Source organism: Dipteris shenzhenensis, chromosome 32, assembly GCF_047967505.1.
Source record: "Dipteris shenzhenensis isolate YYH24624 ecotype China chromosome 32, Dip_SZ_1.0, whole genome shotgun sequence".
NCBI lineage: Eukaryota > Viridiplantae > Streptophyta > Polypodiopsida > Gleicheniales > Dipteridaceae > Dipteris > Dipteris shenzhenensis.
Genome location: NC_141627.1, coordinates 33789203 through 33804055, shown reverse-complemented (window position 1 = coordinate 33804055; position 14853 = coordinate 33789203). Strand labels below are relative to the sequence as shown.

The window sequence follows — 14853 nt, the reverse complement described above, 5'->3', positions numbered from 1 at the left end:
GCCATTCTCTATCCGTGAGTGTTTCGTGAAGTATTTCTGAGTGTACTTTGAGCTGAAGGTCAACGAGAGGTGGGAGAGATTCTATCCTCCTATTTCCAACAAGACTCCTCTGCAAATCCTACCAAAAGAGACACATTTCCATATTCTTTTGGCCCTTCCAACATGGTGGACTCCCAACCAATGGAGACAAAATTTTGGTGGAGACAAAATTTTGGTGTGAATCCAAAATGCCCACAACGTTTCGCAATGATGGAGTCTATTCACCACTACATCTAGGGTTGCAAAGAGGCCCAAAGGATCTTCTTAGGCATTGCACACTTAATTCACAAGATGAGGAGAGATGCTTGCTACATCACATCGGGAACCATCCCCTAATATTAGCTTTCTTCGATGCAATAAGGTAAACCTCATAGGGGGGTCATGTTGCAACACTGGTGGTGGAGAGTATTCAGGTCCCAAGATCTCTTCTGGCCGTTGCTTTATCATATGACAATGGAATCATCTCTTGGTGGCAGCATGGAGTCACCATCTGATGGAAATGTGGAGTCATCTCTTGCGAGCAAGGAGTTGCTAGGCGACAACTTTCATGGCGATTCTCCCTCTATAAAGACAACGATAGTTCATAGTTTTGTCAACTTGTGTGGTGATATATTTTAGGTCATCTTTCATTATCTCTGGCCGTGTGTCGGTCTTTCTCTAGCTTGTTTCACGTCTATTGTGCGACTGTGTGTCGCAGATCTTTCATGTCCTTCTACTGGTCTTTGTAACTGAGCATATCGGGTCTTTGTAAGCTCCTCACAAGCCTATGTGACTGTTTGTTCGGTACAACGTCCTTCTATGACAGTGTTTTATGCAGTGTAGAGCCTTTGTGGCTGAGATATTTCTCTTTCCAAGAGTCTTGTATTGCCATAACAGGCCCGATAGGGATGAGTGGATGTCTTGGGTTTTGACTTTGACTAGAACGTGTGTCATTGTGTAGAATTTCTGGATTCTATATTTTATGCAGGGATTTCAGTAAGGATTTATGTGAGGTCTTCAGTTCCGAGTTTCAGTAAAAGCAAGCTTTGTAAGCTCTAATTTTCAACACCTAACTCACATAGTCGAGACATCACAGTTTTCAAAGGGAGCAAATATGGACACAACTTTCTTGATCCAAAGAGGGATCCCTCAAATTACCACACTAGATAAACTACAAATCACCATGTTCAAGCCTCATTCTCCATATATATATATATATATATATATATATATATATATTCAACCTCGGAATCATAGCCAATCTCACTGCATGTAGGTATGTCGATCCAAATGTACAAGGGCTATAAATGCAACCACGCTTTTATCTCTCATGCACTCCGTGTTACTTGGCAAGGCATTATTCACACCCTCATAGCCGGTGCAAGACTCAAGCTCCTCATACACTGATGTGGCCAGGAGAGCATCTTTTATCATTTCTTTTCTACAAGATCTTGTAAGAGATTCTCAAACCAGTTTGTAAACTAATCTAAGCTATCTTGTTTTTAGAAAAGCTGCTAAAAATATTAATTATTAGCAAAAGAAATAGCTAGTTTAAACTTCAATCTACGTGCCTATGATTAACCCTAATCGTAAGCTAGCTAGAAAATATGAATTATCAACTTCTGGTTGAACGTTTAAGTTAGTTTTAATGGTACAAGTTAGGAGTTGATCACATTTCTAGGGCTTAAAATCTCAAATTTCAAACAATGTTTACACACAAGTGCACAAGGATTTGACCAAAGTGTTGTGCCTAAAGCTTAATCATAGACTAGAGAACTCTCGGTTGTATTAATTTTGGAGGCCATGCCTACTATGCTCATCAGGATATCTAGATTACTTCAAGTCTTGCCTCCTTAACATGTAAATCCCCTACACACCATCACAATGGCTGATTGGGGTACAACTATCTTATTAAAAATATTAGAATGCATTTCAGATGTGAAAGTGAAATACCCAGCCTCTACAACACTTGGATTGTAAGATTTTGCCATCTCTCGTGCTAGCTGTTTTTTCTTGCCTGGAATAGTAGGAGGATCCACAAAGTCACCTTCATCTTCATCCTCTAGCATCTGCTTTTTAGGTGCCTTGGTCTTTGCCGCTTTAATTGGCTGAGCAGCTTTCTCGCTCTGACATATTGGTGCAAGTTAGAGTTGGGCTTCTTTGCAAAAAAAAGGTTAGACTTGGGCTATAATAAAAGGATAAAATTTTTGCAATATATAAAGAGTCCATAAGCCTGAAAATACATTCTCACCTGTGCAGCTTTAGCAGCCTCCGCTTTTTGAGCAGCCTTCAATTTCTTTGCTTCTTTTTCCTTCACCTTTTGAACAAATCGTATGTGTTGGTTTGGTGCAAAGCTTTCTCTCTCTCTCTCTCTCTCTCTCTCTCTCTCTCTCTCTCTCTCTGTGCTTGAAAGACGAGCTTTAAAATTACAGAAACCAAACACAAGTATAAAGTAGGGGCTATAGACTACAGGAACTAGCTTGGAAGATGGGCGACAAAACAGGATTTGGCAAAATTACATAAGGTTGCACAGGTGGTCAAGGCTTATCCAAACAAGTAGCTCGTACAGAATTGGAACTTGACTCGGGAGAAGATTACTATTATAAACAGAACATGACTCTTGGTTAGGTTCTTGCAGGCACAGCACCTCGCCACTCTCTATGTAGTTCTCTAGGCAGGGAAACATCCTCCCTCCTTGGAGACTTCAATGCACGCACAGGAGATAGAGAGGTGCTCTGCTAGATTTTGCATCTGATTCCCTCATCGTACCGGAGTTAGATCCAGCAGAGCATGAGATAGAGTCACGGCATCCACAACCCATGGCATGCTTCCTACAGGCTGCAGCACCATCAAATACCCTCAGAAGACAGCACAGGACAAAAACGCAGAGTTGACGATGACTTTTTTGTCGACGTTGCCTGTTCATCGACTTGGTCAATGGTTGTTTTGTCCAGCTGACCAGGTCAGTCAATCTGCCCTAAAAGCCTATATAAGGCTAGCCATTCTTCATCCAAGTCTTCTAGTGCTCTAGCCCTCAGCAGCACAGCAGCTCCAGGAACCAGGATCAAGGCAGGGACAGCGGGCTCTAGGACACGCAAAATTTCAGAGAGCACTCCGCCCTAGACCACATCTTCACCCTACATGCTATCATTGTGGAGGCAAAGTCTAGATCCCAGAAAGTATATGAGACTTTCGGAAGGTCTTCAACATTGTGCCACACTCTCGTTGTTAGAAATTACCCAACAGAGGGTACGCACAGCGGAAGACTGATAGTATTGCCCAGGAGCTCACACAGTGTGGTGTGGGGTGTAGAATCACAAACTTCTTAACTTATGTGCATACATGTGCAAACCAGTAAATAGACAATGCTCAAAGACAAATATAGAAGCAACACTTTATATTTCTGTCCGTCCAGAAACTACAGGATACAATACCAAAAGGTTCTTCAACTACAAGCCTAGCACTTCTAGATCTCTGAGCCCGCGTGCTCCACCTCGAGCATATGTAGACTCTCTGTCTAGATCCCTTCCACCTTGCTGTCCTGAAGCCAGCCTAGGTGGTCAGCCACTCTAGCTCAGTCTGCAGCTTCTCCTAGGCACCTTGTCCTCCTGAAGGCTCCCCCTTTGCTGCTCCTGTCTGCTGTCCTGAGGGCTGCTCCAAGTGATAACTGAATGAGGCCCAATGGCCTCTTTATATAGGCCCAAGGGGCCCTGAAATGGACCGACCTGGTAGGGCCGACACCCAGGTCTGTTTGGGCCGACCAGTCTGCCCCCTCCCAGTCTGTAAACCGACTTGGTTTGGGGGCTGTCCACAGACCCGCCCGGCCATGTGGCAGCCCGCCATAGGCGCAGGCCTCTGCCCTTCTGCCAGCCCTGTTCCAGCCTTGTTGCAGGCTCCATACAAGGCCCAAAGGCCCTGCCATGCAGGCGCCTTTGGCCAATGCAAGTCCTGCCCTCTGTCAGGCTTCCAGCAGCCCTGTTCTCCATCAAAGAATCCTCTGTACAGCCCCATACAGTGGGGCCGTACCCTGCTGATGTAAGCACGCCCTTCACAGGGCCCTGTTACAGGCCGTACGCCTGCCCTTTGCCTTGACAGCTGCCCACATAGCAGCTCATGTGCTGCCCATGTGACAGCCCCAATATCTTCAGGTCTACCTCCCCTATGCTCTCCTCATATGGGGGCTTACAGATGGGGACGTGACCATTCCAACACTCGTTTGATCAGAAGACTTAAAGAGATGCGGATTCTAGAGGTCATGATCTTGGGAGTGATGAGCCTATAGGGGAGAGTTTGCGCCCCAGGAGTCTATCAGATTGGGTTAAGAGCACAATCAAAGTGAAACATGGTTGTCTCCTTTCCTTTACTCCCTTTGGGCTCTACATTGATGAGATCACATCCTTTATTGACCGCCTAGGAGGCGAGGGATCACTGCAACTTACAGATATTGCATATGCGGTGCGGATAACAAGTCCTTATACTATCTTCAGCAAAGAGACATCTGGGCGCCCTGGAGGTGTTTTGCAGAGAGAGAAAGAGAGACCTGACAGTTAACCTTGGGAAGACCAAGGTCGAGATCTTCAACACCTCGCACGCAGTCCACCGTCATAGTCACACCTAACCGAGGTGAGCTTGTGGAGATAGTGCAATCTTACACTAGGGGCAGTCTTCACAGGGCCAGTTTTCAAAATGATCCATGCAGCCAAGGCACTGACTCACACAAGGACAAGAAGCCTTAGCCCAACTAGAGAGGCGCACTTTCAGGATATGTGCACGAAGGGATGGCTCTTCGACACCCTAGTGAGGGCGACTACCATGAATGCAGCACCTTTGAAGGGAGTGATCACTCAGCGACAGAGTGGAGGAGATTTGAATAGCTAGATGATTATGGGGTCTATGATGATTTGGAGTAAGCTCTCAATCCCCATCAAATTGTACAGGCAAAGTTTGCTATAACACCTCTCTAGGTTTATGCCATTTTTCAAATAATGACTTTCCTCCACAGAGTTTGGGCCTTACCCCACCACAGAGTGTCAAGGCAAGCACTCGAGTCATACAGATGGCTAGCAAAGAGTGGGGTCGATACAGTAGGATATGTATCCACATGGTTTGACAGACACGGTATTCAAATGGACCGGCTTCCCCCCTTTCAGTAAAGAATGGAAGCCCTCCAACTCCATACACCTCAGACTTTTTTTTTTCCCGCGGGGCGAACCAGTACCATGACCACTTCTTGAGAGTATCGGAAAAATGGACTCATCATCAGACCCTTGTACCTGGAGGACAGAGGAATCTCACATGCACTAAGGATTGCCATTGGACAAATGCGGGTCTCATCCTATCAGCTGAGGATCGAGGCAGGGAGAGCGCAGGCATACCCAAAGAGCAACGTATCTGCAGGTTATGCACGTTGGGGGTGGTCAAGACAAAGGAGCATCTCTTATGTGTCTGCCCAGCCTACTATGAGATCCATGGGCAATACCACTGCCTTCTTCAGGACAGGCACGGCTTTGGTCCACTCTAACGATTAATCCACTTCCAAGACCAATCTGAATTGGGCTCTATCTTATCAGATGCACCAACACAAAGAGATACTATTACGATAGATCAAAGAGCAGCAGGGGGGACCACGCACGCTGTAGGAGGCTGAGGTAGACCGAGCACAGTGACATGTCACGGACTACTCTGCATTTGAGTCAGCTCCAAGGCATAACAGGGTGGAGGAGGAAGAGCTAGCTGACATGAGCGTGGTAGCCGGGAGAGACGACTCGATGTTGCCATGCGAGGGACGCCGAGACCACACACGACAAGGAGAGTGACCAAAGCACGCACGATCGAGGTCCAACCCATCTCAGCTCTCTTCAAAGGAGATCGCCAAAGTTGATTATGTGATCACAAACTCACATGCAAAGCACATGATTGATTAAATCAGGATTGAGGATAAGTCTCTCGAGTCAGGTCATAGAGCAATGACTATATAGGCATATTGGGGACAAGCAATGCTGTGAAAAAACAGAAAACTATTACACATCCCAGGTTGAGAATAAACTATTAAAAAGCACACATTTATGAAAGGGAAATAGAGCTGGCAATGGCACAAGGGCAAATGCCTTCAACATGTCAAGAAATGAGCAAATACTTAACAGATATGCTGCTGTCAACGCTCAAAAATGCTTCTCTAAAGGCAAGGGAAGAAGTGCAGGGATGCCATGTTAATTACTGATATGACCAGGATTGGAAGGATGCAAATAGAGCTTGGAAAACAGCAAACACAATAGAGAAGGAGGACAAAGCTTGAGCATATAAACAGACTTAATCTTCTGTCCCTCCTCTTCTGTCACCTCTCCCACTCACAGTGTATCCTCTCTCCCCCCAAGTCACCCCCCCCCCTTCCCTAGATACCCATGCCATACTAGACCATGGCTGGTTTCTCCCTCTAACTCACATACGGTCGTCCATCTCCATGCTATATGCTTACCACCACAGCAGCGCATGGAGCTACTCACGAAGATGCACATATGTGAGTCAGAGAGGTGGAGCAGCAAACACAGCTAAAGACTCTCAGGCACGACTTCATCACGACCCAAGCGATCTTTGGAAGGAGGTAGATGACCTCAGACAGTCAGTAGACATAGCCCCAGGGAGTAGCTTCACAATAGAGAAGCGAATTGCCATGATGCAGGCGGCAATCAAGGAGAACTCCAAGTGGGTGGACGTCGTGAAACGTGACCCTACAAAGGCAGCTATTTCAGCCACTCTAATTGAGCAGCAACAGAGAGCCAGCAAGGCTCTCACGATCAAAGTCCTCCGCAGAATCCCACATACCACCTCTACCATTTTTTTATGCCACCACCACCTTTGTTCCCTCCACCCTGGGGGTACCCAAGCGGCGGCATGGCGAGTCAGATGGGATCTCACCAGAGAGCATCTCCTGTGATATGCTACAGGGACACCCCGGCCAAATTGGCAGCATTGTGCAAGTCCGCAGCCCCCACAGGTTCACATGGGTGAGGATCTTACTCCTTTGCAGGTAGGGGACAGACGAGTCCTCATACAGCAGTGAGATGCCGCCCATAGGGAGAGGAACTGGGCAGTGGTACATGAGGGATGGCTCCTCCTTGGCCCTGGACGAGGACCCATTGACACCCCAGCCTCACGTCATCGTGGGATATTTTGTTACTTCCCAGGGAGCTCCAAGAGGAGGAAGAGGCATCTCCATGTGCTACATTATTTCCGATATCATGGACTTCTCGAGTCATTGGGAAGTTCTCCTACTTGGAGACTTCCACACCAGAACTGCTGACTGCCAGGTACCACTTATTGATTTTCAGCATGACTTGATTCTATTGCCCGACATTGATTCAGACGAGGTAGGTATCTCTTTAGTTTTCGCAAACCAATGATCCCAAGTCACATCATATGGGAATACTTTCATAGACATGGGCAGGACGCACGAGAATATCACTGTCTGATACATTGGAAGAAGAGGGGACTCACTAACCAAGATTAGGAAGAATTACTAAACATCCTGTTTAGCAATAACACCAAGGACTTTTGGTGGAAGTTTCTCAAGTGGAAGTTCGCATCCCCCCTCACATACCGGACCATCTGGCACACTTATACATGCACCTTATATGGCATTCCCAACCAGCCTACATTAGACCTCCCACAACTACCTCACCCTATCTCTTGCTCACTATCCACCACCGGTGATATCAAACATGCAACTCTCAAGTTACACAAAGGTTGGGCCAAAGATCACAAGGGGCTATGCACTGAGTACACAGCACATGGGTTTGGTATCCTAGCCCCAATCTTGGCGAAGCTATTCAGCAAAGGAGTTAGCACCAGTTTCCCCAAACCTGAACTCTTAACACCATTATCCCGATCCATACAGCATGAGCCCAGAAAACTACAAGACCATCATGATTCAAACATATTATGTCCAAGATTTATGCATTAGCACTTGACATAGTCATGTTGTAGAGTGTGAGGGCAAGCAGGCTTTCAAGCAGATCATGCTACACTGAGAGCTGTCACGGAGGACGGAAGCAGACAGTTTACCCTGACTTTCACAAAGCCATTGATACAGTACCACGAGCCCGACCATTCAAGCAACTCCACGATCTAGGGTACAAACAAGACATCATTTAGGCTGTCCGAACATTTTAAAGGCGGGTATCACTAGAGTCAAGACACTTTATAAGCGGTATCAAGTAGGGTCAAGACACCAATCATATGCCTCTACTTCCTGTGGTGTCACAAAGAGAGCACAATCTCGAGTCTCTACAATGTCATGTGGCTACAATCTCGCATCTCTATGATGCCATGTGGCTAAATCTAGTGTCTTGCCTTGATCTAGAATCAATGGGACAAGGTCCTGAGCTAACTCATGATGATCTAACTTGCAAGAGAGGTTGATTAGCAAGTGCCCCTGTGTCTAGAAGAAACTATCCTTCTAATGTAGAGGAAAAGCTCCTATAGAAGGCCATTTCGGTTAGCATGTGGTTGTGGGGGGATACCCACATCTTATAAACCATAGGTCATCCTCAAGACCCAATGAGCCTCACATTTAGTACTGGTATAGGGGTAGATGATGAACATGCCCTACGACTAGGCCATCTGATACCCATGCATACCAACACTGCTCATCCCCGTCAGATGCAAACCACACAAATAACGACAGAGTTCTCCAAGGTCTATCTGCCCATGTCAGCCATGCCGTACTGCCTAACTTGGGTGCAAGTATGTGAGACCTAAATGAGGCATCTGTGTGGAGGGGACCTAAATGAGGCATCTGTGTGGAGGGGTCTCACTACAAACTCAGCTACGATAATGTCATGTGGAGAGCATCGCTTCCCCCAAATCATGCATCATGACCTTAAAATCTCAAAAGCACCCTACTCATCCTCTCTAAGATCCATTGCCTAAAGGGCACCTGCATATAAAGTAGCTGGTTGAACTAGAGAGTCGAAAAAAAGGGACTTCGTGTTAATAGGCTAGAAGCATTGTCTCTTCAATCTCAATAACGACACATGCCCTCTACTCTTCTAACAAATGCAATTTCAGTAAATCAACAAATGTTTTCTTCTTTCTTCTGTTCCGTATACGCATTCATATTTTCTAGTTCTGATACTATATATCCAAGATTCTAGTTCCTCAAGTGTGTCTAGTCACGAGTGTAATGAAATACCTTTTCTTCTTTCTTCTTTTTCTTCTCTGGATCTTCTTCTTGGACCCCATTGGCAGGTTGACCATTTTCAATCTGTGTCTGCACATGACAAACGAGATCACTGCATAAATAAAGTAGCCAACGTGGAATCCAAATATACAACACCATTGTTTTACCACAATGTGAAGAAACATCTAGGCACAATAACATTCTCTCCCATCAATACATAAATTCATTTCGGAGAATTCTCATTCTGACGTGAGGCTCTCCATATGGAATAGAGGCTTAAAAGGACAACACTGAAACACAAAAAAAGCAAGGAGGAAACTTTGAGAAATGGCATATTGAATCACAAAATACAGATTTATTGTTCAATGTGTCTGTATCAACTTTAGTGTCATAAACTGAACTTACCATTCTCACTCCTGATAGAATGTACATTTCATCAGCATCTTAGCTACCATAGGCGACCTTTTATGTGATTGACCATGAAACTTAAGGAGAAACGAATACCTAAGAGGGGGGGAACAGGCCACAGGACAAAGATCTCTATTGTCAAGAAGCTTCTGATCGAAGAGTTTTGAAATGACATATCATTTTCTTGGGATCAAGGTCAGGCAAAGTAAGGGCAGCCTATTCATCTCACAAGAGAAATATTATCGGTCGGTTCCAGATGGAGGACTGCAAGGTGGCGGTAACTCCATTGAGGCTGGGCCGAAACCATACATGATTCATCTCAGCTGGTGGATGCTAGCAAGTATCAGAGGATGGTGGGCAGCCTGCGCTACCTAGCCAACACCAGGCCAGATATCTCCTATGCTATAGGGCTCCTCTGTCAGTTCTCTGCCCGACCAGGGAAACTCATTGGAACAGGTTTACAAGTGCTACGGTACTGGAAGGGTACATGCACCTATGGCATCACATATAACACAAGGGTGGAGTTGGGTGGTTTCTTCTGATTGGGCAGGTGAAGTGAATACCACCAGATCGACCACAGGCTACTATTTTGTGCGTGCATCAGGGGCCATCTTATGGCTAAGCAAGAAACAGCCCTCATTTGGCCTTTCATCTACAGAGGCGGAGTACGGAGCTGTGTGCATAGCAGCGTGCGAGACATTGTGGCTCACATCGCAAAGAACCCCGTGTTCCATGCACGGACAAAGCACATCGAGGTCCATTACCAATTTGTTCGAGAGCTCGTCATCGAGCTTATGTACTGTCCGACCAGACAACCTATCGAATGTATTCACGAAGGTGCTCCCATGGGAGCAAATGGAACACCTCATTCGATGTATGGGGATTGGCCCACAGTTGCATCATTAAGAGGGGGCGTTGGAGGTCAATGTCCCATCTGTTATACTCTAAGAGCAATCAAAGTAAAGTCAGGTTTGCTGTTCTGCATTTGGAAGACTATGCCCACACTTGGGGGAGGCACCAACAAGAGGGGTCTCCAAGGCTGCCCAAACTAAAAAGTACATGTAAATTTCACCTTTGTTACGCATTACGCATTCCCTCTCACCCTCCTAGTGTCGACAGCTTCATCCTTGATCTCATAATCTGATCAACCTTTGCTCTCCTTCACCTCAACAAAGGCATCTAGATCTCACACCCTAGCCTGTATATCTGATCTCAGGGGTACTAAGAGCAACTACTAAGAAAAGCTCCTATGTTACTATGTTTAGACTTGCTGGTTCAGACTTCTCATTCTTGGACTGGTGGACCTCCTTTTTCCCATACCTTTCTTCTTTCTACAAACCTGTCCATGTTGATCATGATAGTGGCACTTTTGTAGTTGCTTCTTGCTCTCACCATTAGAGTGCTGATACTAGCAGGAAAAAAAACCACCACTCACCTGGATCTATACGATCTTGGACAAGACACAAGCAATGGTCTCATCCATGCGCGATGCAATAAGGGTGGGTGGGATATGGGCTGAAACAATACCCCGCACCGCCCCCTTTTCCTGTCCACACTGTGAGCCTCTGCTGGCTGTCCTTGAAGTGGGCAAACTGCCCCGAACCACACCTGCAAGATGCTAACAGCTCGAAATTGCTGCCTGGAACTGAAACAAACAGCCCCTATGAACCGCCTAGTAGGACTCCTGCAAACACCTTCAAGGGCCGCTCCAATCATGCCTCAGAAGCCTTGGTTTGCTCTCCCAAACAGCCCCAAACTGGACAGAACACTAGAGGAGCAGACTGCAAGCAACAGCCGCCTCCAAAGGATGCCTCCACGCACATGCAGGTAGAGACTCTGGAGTATACAGCAGCAGCGAATTATCAGGCCCCTTCAACGTCTAGCCGACCTAGAAATCTGATACCATGTGAGAGTGGAGTGCAGTGCGGAAGCATTCATAAGAGAGGGATAGAATCTGTACAGATAGAGGCAACTGTATATATAGCAGGGGAATACAACCAACAGAGGGGAAGAGAAATGCTCCAGAAGTGATGATGTGATGTGGAGTGGGCAGGGCTATATATAGCCTGCCTACCAGGGCAACCGACCAGGCTGGTCAGTTGACCCAACCTAGTTGGCTAAACCTGACCAAGGTCTGGGCCCTAAAAGGCGTGGCCAACCAGCCCTAGAGACTGGGCCAAAAAGCCCCTCCAACAGCCTTGAAAAGGCCTCTAAATATATCCTATCCTCACCTAAATAAGGGCAGGCACACCCACAAAAGAGCCCTCACTCACTATGAGATGCATACAACTCCAACACATTCCCCATCCTCTGAAGGATCCTTCTTCTTTGGCTACCCTTTTCGGGCTTGCCCTTACCTTTACCCCTTCACTGGAGGTGGTAGATACCTTCCTGTTGCTGGCTTCTTCAGAAAAATTCTTATCAGGCCTCCTCCTGAAGCAAAAACAGACCAAGCTCCTAGGCATCGATTGTTCTCCAGCTGTCAAAGTCATACTAACCCATTGTATCTTCCTGAAACTTCAGTCTGTCCGGCAATTGGCTGCTATCCATCTGCGACCAATTGATCTCCAAGCACCTTGACATTCACCACGTGACGCTCCCTCATCCATTGTCAGTGTGAACAACTGATTTTGGAATGTCACAATTTGTGCAACATAAGGTCTTGAACAGATCCTTCAAATTCATCCAACCGTCGTATGCAGTCACCACTGTGCAGAAGCACCATATACACACGCATCCTATTGATCATTGATAGTGCCTCAGCATCTTTGAGCACCCACTCTCTAACATTCATCGGATTGGCACCCTTCACAACCTGCCCTTGGCATTCACCTGATCCTTGGTTTCAGCTCTAATCCTTTTGTAATCTCCCATATTCCCCTTGCAACCAAGTAGCACCAAATCTTTATCTTCTGGATCAGATTAGTTGGTCCCATCCAACATTCCTGCCCCCCCAAATTTGCCTCAGAAGAGACCTCTACTAGCAAAAACACTGTTTTTTAAATGCTATGCATGTTGTATTTGCACCTTCAGTGCTTTGCTCTTGGCCGTTTCCTTCATACTTAAAAGAAGTCTATTTCACGGGACAACAATTAATAAACAGCCCCAAAACGACAGGTCGAGCACACTGTCTAGGAGCTTCAAGATTGGGCCGATTTTGATGGTCTGATCACTTTACGAGAGTTGAGTCAACGACATAATTCCTTAGAGAAAACCATAGATACACCAAAATCAAAACCCTTAATCATTTTTCCACCTTTTCCCTTGCCAAGGCTCAGCTATAAAATCTCTCAATTTCACTCCCAAAATTTAACCCAAGCTGTCTCCAAATGCTGTTTCTTGCTCCTACATGCCCAAATGCCAAGGACTAAACGTTTCAAAGTCAATTGCTCCGGTTAGTTCTGTCTCTCTCCTCACCGATGGTACTTCTTTTCCAGAACTACATACTGCAAGGTGGTACTACAAAAAAGGGGTCCTGAACTGAGAAGCACTGCTCAATATTTTTGTGACTAGGGAGTATGCTATGAGAACTTGTTAATTTGTCTCACTTCTTGGCTTTCATTTGGTTACAATGCACAAGACCTCCTTCATCCTTCTACCGGAAACACTCTCTGTTTCGCAAGCTACCATAGTTCTGAATTAGCATTAAAACTCAAACCCCAAACTAAACCCACACCGTCAAAAGAACAGCAATGCGATGCGATCGTGCATTAAGAAGACGAGAGCCGCACAGGAGTAGGACAGGATGGAGATGTACAAACCATGATTGTTGCTGGAAGAGATGCCTGAGTCTTGAGAAACTATGAAGGCCAAAGGCAACTTGCTGCACAACCACCAGTATGAGAACACCTAGAGCAGAATATCAGTGGCTATGTTCTATGTTGCTCAAGTAGTTTGGAAATAGTTCTCGATGCCACGCTGAACAACGAGGGCGTTCTCCTAATCATAAGAAAGGCAAGTGAACAAAAAACAAATATAATGTAATTGAAGCGTATAATCACGTCGATGGATCCAGTGGACGGCCTGAAGGGTAAACAACCACTTAAATGCAAAAACGGAAGAGTAACGAGCTCATTTTGCATACCTTGCTCTTTGTCAACAAGGAAGAAGATGAAGGGATAGTACCCAGCGTCGAATTCCGGGGCAAACGCCGCCACTGACCGATGCACTAAGCCAAAGTGTTTTGTTAATGCTTGTAGAAATCGTTTTATCTCCGGTTTTTGAGAGAATTTGGACTTTTTGACTTGCGGCTCAAGCAAGCACTAGCTTCCTTTCCACACCATGGCCCATTTCATGTCGCCAAGCGCACGCCGAGTGGTAGGGCTGCTTGCCTACCTCTACTTGGCCGGCGCCTCGCGCGTGCACAGCTAACGGGCTTATGTCATGGAGGGGAAAAAGGGGGGAAATAATGATGGCTATTTTGGATGCTTTTCCCTTGAAAGAGCCTAATTCTGATGTTTTTCCTGTGATGCATGACATAATGATCCAAGGGAAAATGAGACATGCTATAAAGGAAATGTCACATCAATGGTTCTCAAGAGTGTGGGAAATAGCATTTTGAGGTCTAGAGCATGGAGTGCTATTTCCCCTGGTCCCACCCTATTTTCCACCTATTTCCCTTCTATTTTCCATGGTGCATTTGCATAGCATAACAGAAATAGCTATTTCTTACGTATTTCCCTTCCATGACATAAGGCCCTAAGTGCCTCTCGATAGGCCCAAAAAAACAGGTGGGTGAGTGGGGGTGTAAGCTTTTTTTTGGCCCGCCCCGGGGAGGAAGGGTATAGTGACCAGGGTGTGCTCCATGAAAGCCAAAATTCAGAGATATCTTTTTGTGAAAGTCCAAATTTTATGATTGGTCTACCTCCCCACTTTCAATTTCTTTCCCTTGAAATCCTCCACCATTTTCTCCACCCTCTATTTCTTTCCCTTGGAATCCTCCACCTCTCTCTCTCTCTCTCTCTCTCTCTCTCTCTCTCTCCTTCCTTTATCTCCTGGAGTCTTCCTACACATCATATCCAGGGTATTCTTTTTCGCTTTTCTTATCTTAGGCAGGCCTTATGAATGATCAAATATCATTCATCTTGTTTTTTTTTTTAAAAGGCCTGTTTGACGTGGGAGAATTAAGGGGTTTTGAAGTTTCAAATTTGTGCCACATGTTTTGTTTTTTCTTTTAACCCAAAGAAAGAGAATTTTATTAGTGAAATAAAACAAGAGTGCAAAAGTGCATGTGGGCACTGCCTCCAAGT

General features: G+C 45.8%; 1 protein-coding gene across 2 annotated transcripts in view; it reads right to left on the bottom strand.

Annotated features, from left to right (window-relative positions):
- Positions 1 to 13995, bottom strand: part of LOC147880639 (valine--tRNA ligase, mitochondrial 1-like) — a 69474-nt gene extending 55479 nt beyond the window's left edge. The window contains exons 1-5 of one of the 2 annotated variants that reach the window (XM_087370466.1): positions 13689 to 13995; positions 13366 to 13543; positions 9209 to 9286; positions 2270 to 2335; positions 1972 to 2144 (exon numbers count right to left, since the gene is read on the bottom strand). In XM_087370466.1, the coding sequence (XP_087226592.1) occupies positions 1972 to 2144; positions 2270 to 2335; positions 9209 to 9286; positions 13366 to 13368 (320 nt within the window). In that variant the 5' untranslated portion in view covers positions 13369 to 13543; positions 13689 to 13995. The remainder of the gene's footprint in view (positions 1 to 1971; positions 2145 to 2269; positions 2336 to 9208; positions 9287 to 13365; positions 13544 to 13688) is intronic. The other variant, XM_087370467.1, reaches the window with a different exon arrangement.
- Between the last annotated feature and the right edge of the window lie 858 nt (positions 13996 to 14853).